Source organism: Martes martes (assembly GCF_963455335.1).
Source record: "Martes martes genome assembly, chromosome: 4".
NCBI classification, from domain to species: Eukaryota; Metazoa; Chordata; class Mammalia; order Carnivora; family Mustelidae; genus Martes; species Martes martes.
The window spans coordinates 177,745,678-177,764,816 of NC_137891.1; the positions used below are offsets into that span (position 1 = coordinate 177,745,678).

The following is a 19,139-nucleotide window of genomic DNA, read 5'->3' on the forward strand; positions in this document are numbered from 1 at the left end:
AGATGAAACCGTAAGAAGAAAGACTGACGGAGAACTTCACATGGAGGGAGGAGGCTGACATCCCATGAACCCACTGCTTGATCTTGGCATCACTAGGAGTGAGTCAATCCTGCTCTTCGTGCCTCCCTGGTGTGATGTGTCAGGAAGTACACAGCACACTGAAGAAGTATTCTTTTCTTTTTTAAATTTAAATTCAGGGGCGCCTGGGTGGCTCAGTTGGTTGAGCAACTGCCTTTGGCTCAGGTCATGATCCTGGAGTCCCGGGATCGAGTCCCGCATCGGGCTCCCTGCTCGGTGGGGAGTCTGTTTCTCCCGCTGACATCTCTCCTCTCGTGCTCGCTCTCTCTCTCAAATAAATAAATAAATAAAATATTTTTTAAAAAATTTAAATTCAATTAGCCAACCTACGGTATGTCACTGATGAAGTATTCTTAAGAAAGAAAAGAAAAGAAAAAGAAACCAAACTAGAATGTGATCTAGCCATCAGCATGAACTTCCACCGGAGAAGAAGTGTGAGGGGATAGAGGAACAAGTTCAATGAAACTATGATTATGCAAACTGAATGTGGGACATATTGCAGCTGGATCTGTGGGTCTCTTCAACCAGCAAATACAGGACAGGAGGGTTGAGGAGGGGAGGGTGTACAGAAGGCTGAAACTACTGAATTTTTTTTTAAGATTTTATTTATTTGATTGAGAGAGAGAGAGAGAGAGAAAGCACAAGCTGGGGGAGCAGCAGAGAGAGAGGGAAAAGCATGTTTTCCACTGAACAGGGAGACCGATTCAGGGCTCAGTCCCAGGACCCTGGGATCATGACCTGAGCCAAAGACAGATGTCTAACCAACTGAGCCACCCAGGTGCCCCAAGACCACTGAGGGGGAAGGAGGGAGAGAAGCAGACTCCCTGCTGAGCAGAGAGCCCAATGCTGGACTCGATCTCAGGACCCTGGGATCATGACCTGAGCTGAAGGCAGACACTTAACTGACTGAGCCCACCCAGGCACTCCCTTATTATTGTTTTAATTTCTGTAAAATTTGTAGTGAAGTCTCTTCTTCTGTTTCTGATGTAGGTAATGTGTATCTTTTATTCCTGATCAGTTTAGCTAGAAGTTTACTAATTTTATTCATCTTGTCGAAGAACTTTCTTCAGATTTTGTTTTTGTTTTAATTTTGTTTCACATGCCATTTATTTTGGTTTTTGGCTATATTATTTCTGTCCTAACTTTAGATTTAATTGGCTCTTGTTTTTCTGGTTTCTTTTCTTTTTTCCTTTTTTTTCTCTAAGATTTGTTTATTTATTTGACAGAGACAGTGAGAGAGCACAAACAGAGGGAGTAGGAGAGGGAGAGGGAGAAGTAGACTCCTCACTGAGCAGGGATTCCCAATGTGGGGCTCGATCCCAGGATGCCAAGATCATGCCATGAGCTGAAGGCAGATGCTTAACCATCTGAGCCACCCAGGTGCCCCCTTAAAGTGGAAGCTTAGATCATTGATTTGAGAAATTTCTTCCTTTATAGTATGTCCTTGTGTTACTATAAATTTCCCTCTTAGTACTACTTTATATCTCAGAAAATTTGATACGTCATATTTCCACTTTCATTTGGTTCAAAATATATTCTAATTTCCCTGGTGATTACTTTGTCAGTCCATGGATTGTTTAGAAGTGGTATTTAAGTGCTAAAGACTTGGAGATTTTTTTTCCCCAGAAACAAGTCATTCTGTTATTGACTTCTAGTTTACTTTCATTATAGTCAGAGAGATACTTTTATGACTTGAATCCTTTTACTAAGACATATCTTATGAACCCCAAAATGGCTTGTCTTGGTGAATGTGGACTTGAAAAGAATAAATATTCTCTTGTTGGGTTCTCTGTTAATTATTTTAAGTCGGTTAATAGTGTTGTTCAAGTCTTTTATGTCTTTACTGAATTTCTTTTTTATTTTTTAAAGATTTTACTTATTTATTTGACAGACAGAGATCAGAAGTAGGCAGAGAGCAGGCAGAGAGAAGGGGGGAAGCAGGCTCCCTGCTGAGCTCCATCCCAGGGACCCTGAGATCATGACCCGAGCCGAAAGCAGAGACAACCCACTGACCCACGCAGGTGCCCCTCTTTACTGAATTTCTGTCAACTATGATTAATTACTGTTCATAGTTACTGAGAGGAGTGTGGAAATCTCCAACTGTAATTGCACATTTATCTATTTCTTCTTTAATAATAACAATTCGTTTCATGTATTTTGATGTTCTAATATTAAGTGCATACACACTTAGGATTGTTATGTTCCTTTAATTAACTGACTTCTTTGCCCTCATTTATTTTATTATTTTATTTATTTTATTTTTTTAAAAGATTATTATTTGTTTAATTTGTCAGAAAGAGAGAGATTGAGAGAGAGCACAAGTAAGGGGAGGGAGAAGCAAGCTCCACACTAAGCAAGGACCCTGAGATCATGACCTGAGCTGAAGGCAGAGGCTTTAACCCACTGAGCCACCCAGGCGCCCCAAGGTATGTCTTTTTCCATCCTTTTACTTTTAACCTATTTCTGTTTGTATATTTCAGTCAGTTTTTCATTACCTCCTATATACTTGGGTTTTGCTTTTTGAGCCAATCTGACAATCTCTGGCTTATTTCATGGCAACATTTATATCATTTGTATTTAATGTAATTATTGATGATTGGGCTTAAACCTACCTTGCTATTTGTTTTCTGTTTGTTTCATCTGTTATTTTTTCATTTTCTTCATATTTATTGGCCTTCTTTTGGCTTAATTCAGTGTGTTTTTATGATTTGGGTTTACCTCTACTATTGCCTTCTTAGCCACTCCTCTTCGTTTTATTGTTTCAGTGGTGTTCTAAGGTTTATGATTTACATTTTTAACTTATCACAATCTGCCTTCCAATCATAGTACCCCAGGTCACTTGTCCTTAAAACAGTATACTGCCTTTCATTCCATTTCCTATGTGCTATTGTTTTCTTTTCTTTTCTTTTTTAAGATTTTACTTATTTATTTGTCACAGAGAAAGAGAGAGAGAGTGTGAGTGCACAATCAGGGGGAGCAGAGGGCAGAGCTGAGCAAGGAGCCTGATGTAGGTCTTGATCCCAGGACCCTGGGATCCTGACCTGAGCCAAAGGCAGACACTCCTACTAAGCCACCCAGGTGCCCAGTGTGCTACTGTTTTCATATATTTTACTTCTAACTTTGTTGTAAACTTCTTCCTTTGCATTATAAGTAATGCATTGTTATTTTTTCTTTGAACAGTATCTTTTTTGATGATCCTACTAACATATAATTTATATGCTAGTTCATCCTTTTAAGGGTACAGTTCTTTCTTCTTTTTAAAGTTTTATTTATTTATTTAAGTAATCTCTACCCCCAATGTGAGATTTGAACTCAGGACCCTGATCAACAGTCACATGGCTCCCCAGACTGAGGCAGCCAGGTGGCCCAAGGATACAATTCTGAAAGTTTTGACAAAGGCACACAGTTATGTAATCACCACCACAATTAAGATGTAAGATAGCTCCCTCACTCCCCAAAAACTCTTAAGTGATCCTTCTGTCTTCCTACCAGCAGCCCCTGGTAATGACTGATTAGATTTCTGCCTCTCTAGCACTGTCTTTTCGGGAATGCCATGCAGTGTCTACACTGCAGGAATGTAGAATCCTACAGTACGCAGCTTGGCAGATGAGATTCATCCTTGTGACTCTGCTGATCTGTTCATTCCACTGTATGAGTATAGCACAGTATCCATCCTGCCATTGAGGGACATTTCGGGTGTTTTCCATTTTTGTCTATTACAAATAAAGCTTCTAAAGAACACGGGTGTGTAGGTTATCCTGTGAACATAGGTTTTTGCTGAGTCCTATGGTAAACATGTTTTTTTTCTAAAGATTTTATTTATTTACTTGACAGAGATCACAAGTAGGCAGAGGCAGGCATGGGGGTGGGGGGAAGCAGGCTCCCTGCTGAGCAGAGAGCCCATTGCAGGGCTTGATCCCAGGACTCTGGAATCATGACCTGAGCCGACGCAGCGGATTCAACCCACTGAGCCACCCAGGCGCCCCGGTAAACTTATGTTTAGCTTTATAAAAACGCAATGATCTTTTTAAAAGGTCAAAGATGGGGGCACCCCCCTGGCTCAGTCGGAAGAGCGTGTGACTCCGGATGTCTGAGTTGTGAATTCAGCCCCACCTTGGGTGTACAAATTACTTAAATAAATAGACTAAAAACAATGGCTGAAAATAAAAGTGTTTAATATTTCTCCACCTTCACCACCCCGGCGTTTCACTTTTTCGAATTTGCAAATTCAAATTTCCTTCCGTCTAAAAAGACTTGGAGCAGAGCGCAAGTGTGCTACTCTGAATTCTACACCTCCGCTTGTCTGAGCAAGGTCTTTATTTTGCCTTCACGTTTGAACGGTATTTTCGCGTGGGTACGCGTGTCCCAGGCTGACAGTTCTTTGTTTTCAAACTTGACCCTGGCATTCCACGCGGACGCGCGCTGGAGCCTTCGGCAAGTTCCATCGGAGAAGCACAGAGCCGCCTCTGGGACCGCAGGGCGGCCGGACAGTCTGAGGACCGCCGCCCCCCGCCCCCCGCCTCCGTCCCAACCAAGGCTTCATTTCAGGTAGGAAAGCCGTCCCCGGAACGACCCCCGGACGACCCCGGGACCCGGGACTGTTCAGGGCGAGGCCGAGGGAGGTGGGAGGCGTGGCAGCCAGGCCCCTGGAGTCCCAGGCGTCCGCTTTAGGGCTCGCTCGTAACCCTCGCACTGGCGCACCCTCCAGACCTGCGGCCGAGCCCCAGCTCACCTGCCAGGCAATCGCCGGGTCCCCGAAGTCCGGCGAGGGGCGTGCGCGCAGCTGGGTGTGGGTCGGGGGGAGAGTAGGGCGAAGGGCGAGGTGCGCGCACTGCCCCGCCCCCTCGGCGCCCCGCCCCCAACCCCGGTGGGCGGGGCCCGAAGCCCCTTCTTAAAGCGGCGCCGGGGTCGCACTGGTTAGTGCTTCCCGCTCACCGCGGAGCGGGACACCTGGGCCACTCGATTCTCCCGCCGCCGCCACCATGTCCCGGCCGCTGTCGCCGCCGCGGGCCGCTTCCGGGGCCCCGGTCCGGCTCGCCACCGTGCTGGGCACCATGGAGATGGGGCGCCGCATGGACGTGCCCGCCAGCGCCGCGGCCGTGAGCGCCTTCTTGGAGCGCGGCCATACAGAGCTGGACACGGCCTTCATGTACGGCGACGGCCAGTCCGAGAGCATCCTGGGCGGCCTGGGCCTCGGGCTGGGCGGCGGCGACTGCAGAGGTAACCCCTATCTCCCCCTGCACGGTGCGGCGCCCACCCGACCCCAGCCGTGGCCCGGCCGCGGGCAGGACTGACGGCTTCGGCCCCTCCGGGCCGCCGGCCTCCCCGCAGCCCCGCGGACCCCCTGCTCCTCAGGCCCCGTGCACGTGTGGCCCCGGACAGCCGGGCAGTGCTTTGTCCCGACCTTTCTTTCCTCTCCTTTTCCTTTCCCAGAAGGTAGCCCAGGACCCTCCCTCTGCAACGTGCCACCCCAGGTCCAGTCTGGAACGACTTGGTTAGGTCTTCTAGGGGGCCCTGAAAGCGTTGGAATCTGGCGCTGTGCAGCCCCTACCTCCTTCCCGCCCCCCGCAAGTGCCCCATGCGGACCTGATGTGCTGGAACCGTGCCCGTACTGTCTTGGCATTACCAGGCACATCCCCGGATCAGACTTCGGAACCCGTGTGGGGATCTGCTTCCTCCTAGCTCTGGGCCCTAGACTTTGCTCTGTGGGGCTCCGGGTGCCGTGCTCGGTGGGCAGGGCCTCACGCTTCACGAGGGTGGCAGCGCCTGGGAGCCGCAGGAGCTCGGTGGGCGGGGCCGGGGTGTGGGGGCGGTGGGGTATCTAACTGCCCTCTGGGCTGACCTCTGAGGTCCTGGAAGGGAAATTGACGTGAACCCACTCCTCGGAGCTCTGATTCTAGAGAAGGCTGGGGAAGCCGGGAAGAGGGAGCACTTCTGGAGGGGCCAGTGAAGAAACCTCAGAAGAGGGAACGTTAGACCTTGAAGAACTGATTAGTTTGCCAGGAGGGCAGGCTTTAGTGCTGTGGGCGTGGGCAGTGGGTGTGCCAAGGCAGAGAGATTTGGCAAGGCGCAGGTGTTGGAGCAGGCAGCTCAGCTAAGTGGAGAGATTGTATAAGGGCAGGGGAACGTCCACCACCAGCCTGATGCCATTTGAAAAGCTTTGGCAGTGCCTGGCAGGTCCCTCTAGAGTTCAGCAATGTTGGCTGTTACTGTTACAGTTCGGAGTAGTCATTGTAGTGTCACTAGCACCCATCACGGTGTCCCCCCTGGGCTCTTCTCTCTCCTCTGCTAGAGTCTTGCTTGTCTTCTGTGATTCACAGCACGCAGGGTCTGGAACGATAAGACAATATACGCCCGAGTCTCAGTGCTCGCCCTTTCTAGATCACCGGGCTGCTTCTCTGACCACTCTGGGTCTTATTTCTCAAGTCCTTTTCCCTCCTTCGCTCCCCTCCTTCTGGTCAGAGCTAGTGGGGTCAAAGTCCTTAAACCTCAGATCTGAAGTTTAATTCACGTGAAGAAGAGATGGAGGAATGGGAACAATTCCAAGGGAGCCGTCCTCTAGCCTGCTCCTAAGTCTAGGAGTCAGGTGTCTTGCCAAGGGCCAAGAGTGCAGGGAGGGCCCGATTTCACGGGGTGATCTCAAGGCCCTTCGCATCGGGTCTGTGGCCCTTCTCTTGCCTTGTGTACCCCCTGAACCTGGTGCTCTGGATTCCTGGAACTGCAGGCATGGTTCCTCTCATGCCATGTTCTTTTCCAATGGTCTTTTGCCTGTGTCCTCGCCCTCTGGGATGAACTTCCCACCCTTCCCGGACTGGCAGCCTGTGACTTCCTCCCGGAGACCAAGATTCAGATTCCAAGGAAAGCCTTCCCTGAGCATGCAGGGGGCCTCCCGCCTCTATGTCCCGGGCTCTGCCAGCACCTGGTGCATATCCCTGCCTCACTTATTGTAATGCAGCAAGGACAGTGAGTCCTTGAGTGCAGGGATCGGCTGTTGGGTCTGCCAGCCGTTAGGGCCGGGTAAATAGTCCATCATAGTGATGACATTAGCGATGATGACAATGAACATGTCCATTCAAGTTCTGATCAATCCTTGGGACCAGCCCACAAAATAGTACCACCGGCACTACCAATTTATAGTTGAGAGGACTGAGGTTCAGAGAGGGTGAGTAACTTGGTCAAGATCACAGAGCTAGTAATGGCAGAGCTGGGATACCAACCTAGGTCTTTCTCTGAGTCATTACTCCAGACTTTCTTCAGTGTTTGGTTAACTGGCTTGAACTCTCATTTCACACCGCCCTCCCCCGCAAAGTGAAAATCGCCACCAAGGCCAACCCATTGGGTGAGAATTCACTGAAGCCTGACAGTCTCCGCGCCCAGCTGGAGACGTCCCTGAGGCGGCTGCAGTGCCCCCGAGTGGACCTCTTTTACCTGCACCTGCCAGACCACGACACCCCTGTGGAGGAGACGCTGCGTGCCTGCCACCAGCTGCACCAGGAGGTGAGGCCAGCCCCCGAGCCTCCAGGAGAGTGGAGGCACCAGGGTCATCCCAGAGCAGAGCCGGGGACAGACCCCATTCCCAGGGTCCCCACCCCCGTCCGTCTCCCCTTTGCAGTGTCCTGGGCCGCGGTGGGTTCTGACCGAGGCCTCTCCCCTGCAGGGCAAGTTCGTGGAGCTTGGCCTCTCCAACTATGCCTCCTGGGAGGTGGCCGAGATCTGCACCCTCTGCAGGAGCAACGGCTGGATCCTGCCCACTGTGTACCAGGTGAGAGCCCGGGCCGCGGGGGCCCGTCTGCGGGGCTGCTGCTGATGCATGGTTCTCTTGGCCCCTCGCACTGCCTCCTGTGACCTCTCCATCACAGCCTGTGGATGGCTCCCAGGGGCCGTGGGGATGACGTGCGAGCTCCTCGGCTTGGCCAGCCGGCACCTGCTGGCTCTGGGCCTGGCTCCCCTTCCTGCCCGCATGTGCTGCTCGGGCCCTTCCTTCCTGCTCCCTGGCTGTGGCCATGAGCCTGGACCATCCTTCCCCTTCTCCCGGGTAGGGGTCAGTGCTCAGGGCTCACTTAGTGGGCTCGTCCCCTGGAAGCCTTTCCTGATGCCCCAGAGGAGCATGAGGTCGATCTCAGGCTCTACCCCCCTCATTCATTCAGCAACTGTTTATACCCCTACTTGGTGCCAGACGGTGCTCACAGAGCTTACTAGTGGACTCTGATTCTTCTTTCTTGACTCTGATTTAATAGCTCTACCTTGCTATTAAATCTCTCAGGGCAGGGGACTTGTCCAGTTGGTGCGTGGATGGAAATTTCATGTCCAGCCCATGGTTGGTGCTTGGAGACGTTGGCTGAATGAATGAATTTTCTTTTCCACTAAGGATATGCTGATTGTTCAAGTCCTAGGATTGTTAGGGTCTGAATTGCGGGCTCTGCAAGGGAAGATTTGGAGTCCCTTCCTCTGACATGTGTATACCCTGCAGCCGACTCTTCTACTCACAGGGAATGTACAACGCTACCACCCGGCAGGTGGAAACGGAGCTCTTCCCCTGCCTCAGGCGCTACGGACTGAGGTTCTACGCCTACAACCCTTTGGCTGGTAGGGGCTGCTCGTGTCGGGGGTGGGGGCGGCGGTGGGCAGGCTCCCCCTGGGGTGGGAGGCCATTCCTGGCCTGTCTCTGCCTCTTGCTGACACCGGAGATGCCCGGCCCAGGGCCTGGGAAGCAGGGAGGGCTTTGAAGAGAGGCTGGGCCGTGTCCTCCATCCCTCCTGGGTTCCCCCCAACACTCCCACCAGTCCAGAACAGCCTCTGGGAGCAGGGTGGGCCCGGGGCTCTGATGGTGGTCTCCCTGCAGGGGGCCTGCTGACCGGCAAGTACAAGTATGAGGACAAGGACGGGAAACAGCCCGTGGGCCGCTTCTTCGGGAATAACTGGGCTGAGATCTACAGGAATCGGTGAGCCGGGGATGGGCTGCCTCGGGGCAAGAGGTGGTATAGGTCCTCTTAGTCTGAAATAGGGGGTTTCTGGGGCTCTTTTCTGGGAGCCAGCACCTCCTCTTGGTGCTCAGACTTAGGTCCCTGGTTTCCCAAGGGCTTTACCAACATCCCCCACACCCTCAGTATTGTGTGTCTCCGGAGAAGGTTTAGGGGCCTGGCTTGGGAATGTGGATCCCGGGGCCTTCTCAGAGCTCCACCTGTCTTTCCGGGGAGGCGCTCACCCCCCTGGGCACTTGGGGGCTCACCCCCTGGGCACTTGGGGGCGTGGGAGGGGGTACCCTTGGATCAGGACTCTGGAAAGCTGACCCTTCCCCTCAGGCAAAGGATCTAAGTTATGTAAACTCCTGGCAGTGACACTGTTCTCAGGGTCCACAGTTACAGTTGAACAGCTGTTGGAATCAGCCTTCTCCCCTTTTCCACTTTCTGAAATCTAGAAATGCTCTCAGAACAATAAGGGCCGCGTGGCTCAAAGCAACCTCTTGCCAAGTTGTACAGTCAGAGGGGATGATTTAAACTCTTCCGTCTCTTGCCCTCTGGGCTCTCCTGCGAGCTCTCCAAAGTGCACACTTTATTACTGTTCACGTATCAACTTTATTTTTTAGAAAGTTTTACTTATCTCCACCCAGTGTGGAGCTGGAACTCACACCCCTGAGATGCAGTCACATGCTCTTCTAGCTGAGCCAGCTGGCGCCCCTCCTTTTTCAGACTTAGATGTCCTCCACGGACTCCCTGGCAAGCTTCTAATCTGTTTATAGAGGGCGAGTCTCCACAGTTAATTTCTGTGTGTAATTTATTTGCCTTATTCCATGCCCTGCCCTGGGAGGAGGGCAAGAAGCAAGTTTTGTGCAAGTCTCCAATGTTAGTCTTGTTGAAATGGCCAAGGACATTTAAGGCAGGGGAGCATCTCTGGGTGTCTGTTTGGATCACCTGGCGTGCGCTGCTGTGATTTCAGTCCTAATCCAGCACCCCCATCCCCGAGCCCACCTCCAATTTCCGATCTTCCTGGCCGGGCATCCAGGTTTAGGAACCATTGCCCCAAGCAGTATTCTCAGTTTCTTACCACCAGAGCCTGCCTTCACCCTGGAGAATGGAGGCCTGATGGTTTTGACCTTGACCATTCTTCATAGTTTACAAGGCATGCGCCATCAGGTCCATTATCTCCTTTACATTTTGCACTGCAAGGGGCTGGCCTGGGGCGTCCGCTGTCCTCACTGAGCGGGTAGGAGAGATGGAAGCAGGTGGCTTCAGCCAGGATTTGTGGCGGGTCCAGTAACAGGAGGCACGCTGGTGTGGTGCTTTGGCTGTTCCTGAGTCCTGATCTGGGGGGCTTGGTCGTTCACATGTAGTGAGCGTGCGAAATGCAAGCATTCTGCCCACTGCATCCCCTCGACCCCCCCTCACTGGACTGAAAATGCGGGTGAGGGGCTGGAAATCCACCTGCCTTCTCAGAGGACGCCAGCACCTTGGGGCCTCAGGGACCGGGGTGGGACATCTGCCCTGGAGTGACCTCATAGCACTGACTGCTGTACCTCCCGCACCCCCTGCCCAGCTTCTGGAAGGAGCAGCACTTTGAGGCCATCGCCCTGGTGGAGAAGGCTCTGCAGGCCGCATACGGCGGCAGCGCCCCCAGCATGACCTCGGCCGCCCTCCGGTGGCTGTACCACCACTCCCGGCTGCAGGTGAGCTGGCCGTCCAGGAGGGGCTGCTTTTCCCCGTGGTGGGGTGAGGGAGAACATGGAAGAAGGGAGAGGGCTACACAATTACTTGATGGTTTGAGAGGACTCCTTTTCTTCTGGTATTTCTCCACGCTAATTCCCCGGGAAGTTTCATTAAGTGCCCCATTACAAACTGCCCTGGCCCTATGAAGCATGGTTATTCCAACTTCCCAGATGAGGAAGTCATTTCAGAGGCGCTTAGGGCCGCGCAGCTACACATGACAGGGCACCAGCACCAAATGGACTCCGAAAAACTTAATGATTTTTTAACCACTAGCCTTCGTTCCGCCCCAGGCTGCACACTTGCTGAGTTGGGCCCCCCACACCTTCCTCTGGCCCCATTATGATCTACTACTGAGGGCTCCCCTTTCCACAGCTGTTCAGGGCCAGGCCTGACACAAATACTACACAGAATTTTAATTCCCGCAAAATTAAGGATGTTTGCAGTTTGGGGCCGTCAAGGACTACCCCAGGTTCACCCAGCTGCGGAAGGGCACAGGGGAGTGGCTCTGCACTCACGGTTGCCCACTGGGGAGTCTGTAGAGGCTGGGCTTTCAAGCTATTTGAAGGCCGTGTAAATTCTGGATAATGTAGGGTGTAAGTAGACATCTGAGCCTGGTCCTGGCAGGGGCAGGGCAGGGAGGGAGGGCGTGTGGCTGGAGTCACAGCTGGCTGTCTCCCCTTGCAGGGTGCCCACGGGGACGCGGTCATCCTGGGCATGTCCAGCGTGGAGCAGCTGGCACAGAACTTGGCTGCAACCGAGGAAGGGCCCCTGGAGCCGACCGTGGTGCAGGCCTTTGATCGAGCCTGGCACCTGGTCGCCCACGAATGTCCCAACTACTTCCGCTAGGGCCAGTCCTGGCTTGAGATGGCAGAGGGCCTCCTCCCTCTGTCACTCTTTGACCTTCTCACCCTGGGCCTTCAATGGCTTTATTTGGCCTGTTCTGTTCTCCAGTCCCCATTCACGAGCTGTTTATTTCCTCCACTGCTGCAGTGCTCCCAGCTGCCTTCACGTGAGAAGGCTGGGCTGTGACCCATGTAGGGGGGTCCTGCCTGGACAGAGAAGGCGCTAGACCCAACCGCCCACCTGCTCTGCCTGCAGCCTGGGGCTTGTCCTTCCCAAGGGCTTGCGGGGAGGGGGCAGGAGCACAGGCTTCCTGGCCTCTCTCCGGAATCCAGCCCGACCTCTGGACGTGGCAGCTGGCAGTGGCCCTCACTGTCACACGTGAGAGGAGAGCTGGGTGCCCTGAAGATTTTCTCTCATTCTGAGTTCCTTTCACAAAGAACAACTTGGGCAAAAACCTACCGTTAAGAGTCACTCCCAAAAATAAAATTTCCCAGAATGCTGTGGAACAGTTTTCATATCTGCTCTGGGTTTCAGCAGTGGCTTTACTCTTAGTGAAAGTGTCCTGTCTTGTCATTAGACCCTTGGCCCCGGTTCGGTGGGGGACGGGGGAGAGAAAGAAAGAGGTAGGAAGAGGAGTCAGGGTTCCTCTATTCCTTGACAAACCCGTTTCCAGGAGGGACATTAAGGGCCAGAATAGAGAAGCCCCAGCTCTGGTAGTGGCCCCCACGTCCCCAGCCATCATGCAGGAGGTCCCCAGCCATCATGTGGGAGTCCGTGCTGGAAGCTGGCTCCAAGTTAACGAAAGGCACCCAGGGAATCCAAATAAAATCTCAAAGCCAAGGCCTTTTTTCCTAGAAAAAGTCCTCTCTGCTGTCCACAGGAGCCACCCACAGACAGTTTTATTGCTTACAAAAAAGCAGTCCATCCCTCGTGCCCTCCCTGCTGTTTGGCCAGCGGGATGGCGGTCCCACAGTCCAGCCAAGTGTCTGTCAGCCGTCGCCCTCCCCCTCTGATTCTTCTGCTGATTCGGATGCACTCTCGGGCAAGTCATCGCCCATCTGCTGGAACCTTCCGGACTGTGCATCCCACATGTATTTGATGGTGACCTTGAATTCAGCCATCTCATACCCGAAAAGCTTCTGTAAGGGACACATAAAGGAAACCAATGGTCAGGAGGAGCAAGGGGGACGGGGCTACAGCACACAGACTGGCTGGGCAGAGGGGGTGGGGGGCAGACTCACCAGCACGCGGGCCTGCTCTGGGGTCAGCACATCGCCCTCCTTGCACACCTCGTGGTCGGAGAGCAGGGTCACCACACCTACAGAGAAAGGGACCTCACACGGTGATTCTGCACAGAGGCCCGTGCACAGCTCTCTGCCTGCTGCCCAGAGCTGGGAGGGAGCTGGTTGGGGCCCCCCCGCCCCCCAGCACACTCAGGCTAAAGCTGCAAGTGCTCAGCTGCCCAGGAGGGTCTGCGGTTGCGAGGGCTGGGGGAGACATACACGACAGCCTCCCTCAAGTCCCTTAGCTGCTGTGTTCTGGCTGCGAGTTACTGTCTACTCTCGCTCCGACGTGAGAAAACAGAGGCTGGCAGAAAGTAGCTGCTCAGCCAAAGAGGCCAGAGTGGGTCTGTTGGGTGTGGGAGCTTGTGTTCCCGGCAGCTAAGCTGAGAACCTTCAGCTCCAGGGGCGTCCCCCTACCTCTCTTGAGGGCAGTGGGCAGGCCCAGCTGCCTCAGCTGTGGCTCCATGGAGTGGGGGAACTGCTCCAGGGGCCCTGGGTCCAGGGTCACGGTGAAAGTTGCTTTGTTTCCGGCTCGAGCGAAGTCCATTTCCGTGTATTTCGTAAACCACCTCAGGAAAAGACAAGTGGCAGGAGGGGAGGTTCCCGACTGGCCCACCCGCCGAGCACGAAGTCAGGCCCCCCTGGCCTCGCCTCCCCACCGGTGTAGGCTGCTGACCGGCAGTCCGCCTGGAGCACAGTGCTGCAGAGAACCAGGACTCAGGAGCAGTGTTCCAGGAACACTTGATACCTCCGTATCGTACAATGTACCCAGATTATTCCTTCCCTGCTAGTCCTCAAAAACACTTACTCATTCACTTCCTCCTTGGTGCGGTTGGTGAAAAGGAGACCGACCTCACCCCTCAACTTCTTGCTGACCTACAGAACAAAAGGAGGATTGGCCCAGTCCCATTAGACATCTGGCAAAACCTGCGAATATTTTTGGTTGGTGTCACTACTCTGGGTCTGGGGGTTAAAGGAGGACTGAGCTTTAAGCTTTAAACCAAGCTTTACGCTCTCCCCGATCCCTCCACCAGTCAGATGGCCAGAAACTTACCTGATGTAGGTTGTCTTTGTACTCATCGGCTGGGCTTCGACCCAAGGCCACCATCATCACCTTGTTTTTGCCAAAAAACATCCTACAGAGAAAAGAGGTCTGTGAAGGAAGTACTCCCCCCTCCCCACCGTTAGGTGCAGACCGGCTCCAGTCCCCGGGAGCCTGACGTCAGGCCCAGGCTCTTCTGCAGCAGGAGGCTTGGCCAGAGGTTCCTACATCTTCCATGCCTACAGACCTCCAACATTCACAGTATTTCGTCTACTGGCCCATTGTGAGCGTTACATGACCTCCTAGACCCCCCAATCTGGATGTATGGAAGAGGCACATTCACCGGCCCGAGGCAGTTCTTACTCGTACCATCACAGGCACAGCCCAAGGACAGGTGGCTCACGCAGCCTGCTCTAGGGTCACTGTGTGGATTTCGAATACACACCGACACTCTAAAATTGATCAGATGTTCCTGAAGGGCCCAGACTCCAGGGGTAAGGGAGCCCCTTCTCCTGAGGGATTATTGCTCAAACATTCCCTGAGCAACTACCCAGTCATGCCCCCAAGGAGCTCAATGCAAGACCAGTTTAATAGTTAAAAAATGCCTCTGGAAGGTGTGATGCTTTGTCCTCATTAAGGTGGTATCTGTGTGACCGAGGTACCAAGGGTCAGTAACCGCCCCTGTGCTTGAGAGCACCATGGCTCCTTCTCTGCACAGGAAGGCCTGCTTACCGGCTGTGCTTCCAGGCACTCCGGATGTCCTTCAGTTTGCTGTTCCTCATGTTGGCCACGGAGAAGAGGAAAAGGTACTTGTATGTGTCCACACATTTCCGAAGCTGTGGGATAATTCAGTGGGGTTCTGGAGTTGAAGGGGCAGCACAGGTTGGACCTTGGATGGGGAAGAATCTGCTCTAGGTCCCTAACAGCTGTGGAAGTTCAGAGCTGGAGGCATCTAATCTGGTTGTTTCCTCCTTACTTCCGTTATTGAAGCCAAGATCATGGACTCCAGGGGCTCCCCTGTAGCAAAGCAGGTGTGATCTCAAGGTGCAGGTAAGCTGAGACTCCCATGGCCTTCCAGGTTTCTGACTTATCTGCAGCCAGTAGTGGAATGGATCTCTTTGCTTTCCCCATTAACTGACAACCCAGGAACAGCTACGCTTGGAACGCTCCTGACAAATGGAAATATATAAATCCTCATTCTTTACTCACGGGGGAGGGGGGGGCTCATCCGCCCTGCTCTGCCCACACTCCTGGCTGCAGCCATGATGACGTGGTCTCAAGGAAAAGGCATCATTGCGCTCGAGGAGGCTACCCTCTCACCCAGCCTGCAGCAGTGTAGATAGTGGGCTGGTGTACCCACTCACATCTGATAACCCATACTATTATTTTTTTTAAAGTAAGCTCTACTTTACGTGGGACTTGAACTTAGGACCCCGAGACCAAGAGCCCCACGCTCTACCAACTGAGCCAGCCAGGTGCCCCCTATAACTCCACAGCTTTTTGACATCGGGCAGGCCACCAAAGCTCTCTAAGCGGCGGTGACCTAGCTGCGAAAGAGCGCTAACTCCTCCCAGGCACCCTGAAACGATGGAGCGGGACAGCACATGGAGTACTTCGTGGGGTGCACAGCTCTGTCAAAGCTGGAAACCGCTACTATGCGAGTTTTTATTGGTGCTGCTGCTGGAGGAAAAAGGACGGAACCAGCACCTCATGGTGGCGGTTTTTTCTTTCTTTCTTTCTTTTAAAAACAGTGGTTTCCCTGTCAGCCCTCTAGCCACCTTTATAAACCAAATACAAGGTCTGGAACAGGAAAAAGAATGAGCTCTTACCTCTTCTATCAGGTTCTGTTTCAGTTCTAAGCCTTTCTTGGCAGTTTTGGTTAACGAAACTAATACAAAGAAGAAAAAGAGAGGTGATGAGAGACAAAGCCAGAGGCCCTGCAGGCTCGTTTCTACCTCCCCTTCGGTAGCTCAGCTGGACCAAGCCAGCGTGAGGCAAGGCAAGGCTGTGTCTTCCCAGGGTCCTCAGAGCGCCTTCTCTAGTGTTCCTGAGCCTGGGGATCTCCTGACGTATTTCCTATTACTCAGACAAACCAGGTGCTCCTGCGCCCCTCTTAGGCTAAACTAAAATCCCTACTGAGGTATGGGGGCAGGGCTCGTTCCTGTTCTTGGGAGTGCTTTCAGTGGCTGGCTCAGGCAGGTCCCTTTCTGCTCTCCGTCATAGTGCACAGAGAAAATCTTAGGTGGCCTCAGCTGTGGAGTAATGCATCTGGGGAGTCTATATCCTCTGCTACAAACTTTCGCAGTTTGGATTCACAGATAAAGCAGTGCCTCTGGGGAGGGCAAGGCACCTCTACAGAAAGCTGGGACTCAATTTCCTCTTACCCATTTGCCAGATCTCACCAGAGCTTCCTCTACAGAACCCAATCATTCCACAAACACTTAACAGAGCATCAGACGCAAAGCCACGTAGCCCCCCCAAGTCACGGGCCAATTCTTACTCATCCTGCCTGGCTCTCACAAGGAACATATACGGAATGGTAATCTCACTAGTCAGGGCAAGGGCAGCACAGGAGGGGAAACAAAATGCCCTTGTCCAGTTCACACCACTTCCACTGCCGCAACTGTGGACTGAGCCGGTGTCACCCTCTCTTGGATTACTGCTGGCCTCTTTCCTTCCAACTTTGCCTTCTCTCCCCACCTTCCCTAGTCTATTATCAACAAGGCAACTAAGGTGATTTAAAAAAAATTTTTTTAGAGTGGGAGAGGTGGGGGCAGGGGCAGATAAAAGGGAGAGAGACTCTTTTTTAATTTTTTTAAAAAAATTTTAAAAAGATTTTTCTTTTTTTTTAATTAAATTTTTTATTTATTTTCAGCGTAACAGTATTCATTGTTTTTTCACCAAACCCAGTGCTCCATGCAATCTGTGCCCTCCCTAATACCCACCACCTGGTTCCCCCAGCCTCCCATCCCCCGCCCCTTCAAAACCCTCAGGTTGTTTTTCAGAGTCTGTAGTCTCTCATGGTTCACCTCCCCTTCCAATTTCCCTCAACTCCCTTCTCCTCTCCATCTCCCCTTGTCCTCTATATTATTTGTTATGCTCCACAAATAAGTGAAACCATATGATACTTGACTCTCTCTGTTTGACTTATTTCACTCAGCATAATCTCTTCCAGTCCTTTTTAATTTATTTATTTGACAGAGAAAGAGAGAGACCACAAGTAGGCAGAGAGACAGGCAGAGAGAGGGGGGAAGCAGGCTCCCTGCTGAGCAGAGAGCCCTATGCGCGCCTCGATCCCAGGACCCTGAGATCATGACCCAAGCCAAAGGCAGAGGCTTAACCCACTGAGCCACCCAGGTGCCCCAGTGAGAGAGACTCTTAAGCAGGCTCCACCCCCAGCACAGATCCTGAAGTGGGGCTCAATCCGAGAATCCTGAGATCATGACCTGAGCCATAACCAAGAGTCGGACGCTCAACTGACTAAGCCGTCCAGGTGCCCCTAGGGTGATCTTCTAAAAGTTAAACCATGTTGGGGTCAGTCAGGTAAGCATCTGACTTTGGCTCAGGTCATGATCTCAGGGTTCTGGGATTGAGCCCTGTGTCCGGCTCCCTGCTCAGCATGGAGTCTGCTTGTCCCTCTCACCCCTGCTCTTCCCCCGGCTCGTGCTCTCTCTCAAATAAGTAATATCTTACACAAGCAGGGGGAGTGGGTGACGGAGAGGCAGGCTTCCCTCCAAGCAGGGAGCCTGATTCAGGGCTCAATCCCAGGACCCTGGGATCATGACCTGAGCTGAAGGCAGACACTTAATAACTGAGCCACCGAAGCGCCCCGCAGGTAAACAAAATCTTTAAAAAAAAAAAAAAAAGAAAAGAAAAAGATAAACCATGTTACCTCTGTGCTCAAACTCTCGGATATCTACCCATTGCACCTGGGTGTGAAAGCCAATTCCTTGGGAAGGTTTATAAAGCCCAGACCACTCCCCCTTCTTTGCATACTCTGCTCCAGCCACACTGGCTTCTTGTCCCAGCACACGTCAAAGGTGCTCTCATTACAGCCCCTTTGCACTTTATCTTCCCTCTCCTTCGAACACTATGGTCTGGGGTAACTCCACGGATGGCTCACTTCCTTTCTTTGGGTTTCTGCTTATTTGTCAGCTCATCAGAGACCTTCTCCGGTTGCACTAAACTAAATAACACCACTTCTTTATCTCACTTTTAGTCCATGAGACTCATTAGGATCTGACTTGATTCGACTTCTGGAGTTTGGGGGCGGGTATTTTTTCTATGACTAAAACGCTAAGCTCTAGACCTTCCTTGCTGTAAGTGCTGTATCCCCCCTCCCCACCGCCTCGGGTGCCAAGTCCCTAAATATCTGTTCAGTGACTGCTAGCGAGAGCCTAGGTGAGAGAGACACTACCACACAGTAAAGGCATTCAGGAATGGTCTCTTACGAAGTGCCTTATGAACTGGCAACTGAGACAGACCCAACCACATGAAGATCTAAGCATACGCATGCCAGGCAGAAACACTGCAAGCGAAAGGACCAGAGCCGGGACTAAATCTGTCCTAAAGGAAAAGCGGCCACGGTGGAGGCAGCGCAGAGAGCTAAGAAAGGGCTGAGGTGGGAAAGATGGCCCAAGGGGAGATCGGGCACAGCCCGGGTGCTCAGAAGCTGTTTTCCGGCCCAGTAAGCCTTGGAAAGGCAACCGAGGCCCGGAATTCTCTGCTCCCCTGACCGGCCCAGGCTCCAACCCCCTCCGGTGCGCCTGCAGCCGCGAAGCTCTATCGCAGTTCAGAGAGCCCGCGGACTTCTCGCGGACACCCCGGCATCTCACTCGGTGCCCCACAAGCCCCCATCGAAGCGGGCAGCCTGCCGGCGGAGCTGCCCACCGGGTCTCGAAGCCCCTTCGCTCACCTTTCTTGTCACGCTTGGATTTGGGCATCGCGTTGCAGGCACATGCGGCGGAAGGCTGTGCTGACTGCTAGGACCCCGGCGGCGCGGGGGCTTCTGGGGCGGCCCTCCGGGGCTGCCCCCGTGCGTGCCTGATCCAATCCGCGCCGCAGCCCGCCTCTCCCCGCCCGGCAGTCTCCAGGGCGACTCTCCGCCCGCTGGGGGGCCTCCGAGTCCAGAGCTCCCCGGCGAGGGCTTCTCGTGAGATCCCAACTCTATGGTCTGCGGAGGCTGAGCTT

The 19,139-nt window shown here is 52.9% G+C and overlaps 2 protein-coding genes across 5 annotated transcripts; one reads left to right on the top strand and one right to left on the bottom strand.

Moving 5' to 3' along the window:
• Positions 1–4,932: 4,932 nt before the first annotated feature.
• On the top strand, positions 4,933–12,174 carry AKR7A3 (aldo-keto reductase family 7 member A3). Its single transcript, XM_080801253.1, has 7 exons — positions 4,933–5,298; positions 7,388–7,575; positions 7,736–7,840; positions 8,568–8,664; positions 8,921–9,020; positions 10,612–10,741; positions 11,466–12,174. The coding sequence occupies exons 1-7, from the start codon at positions 5,061–5,063 to the stop codon at positions 11,625–11,627; spliced, it is 1,020 nt and encodes a 339-aa protein (XP_080657379.1). The 5' UTR covers positions 4,933–5,060; the 3' UTR covers positions 11,628–12,174.
• A 323-nt stretch (positions 12,175–12,497) lies between these two features.
• MRTO4 (MRT4 homolog, ribosome maturation factor) lies at positions 12,498–19,124 on the bottom strand. 4 transcript variants are annotated; one of them, XM_080801254.1, is made up of 8 exons: positions 18,865–19,124; positions 15,779–15,837; positions 14,682–14,785; positions 13,962–14,043; positions 13,716–13,783; positions 13,325–13,476; positions 12,866–12,942; positions 12,498–12,763 (listed from the first exon to the last, which is right to left on the bottom strand). In XM_080801254.1, exons 1-8 carry the CDS (start codon positions 18,890–18,892, stop codon positions 12,614–12,616), a joined length of 720 nt encoding a protein of 239 aa, XP_080657380.1. In that variant the 5' UTR covers positions 18,893–19,124; the 3' UTR covers positions 12,498–12,613. The 4 variants fall into 4 exon arrangements, with proteins under 4 accessions (XP_080657380.1, XP_080657382.1, XP_080657381.1 ...); XM_080801256.1 differs by having other exon boundaries at positions 14,682–14,966; positions 18,865–18,930; XM_080801255.1 differs by having other exon boundaries at positions 14,682–15,118; positions 18,865–18,926.
• Between the last annotated feature and the right edge of the window lie 15 nt (positions 19,125–19,139).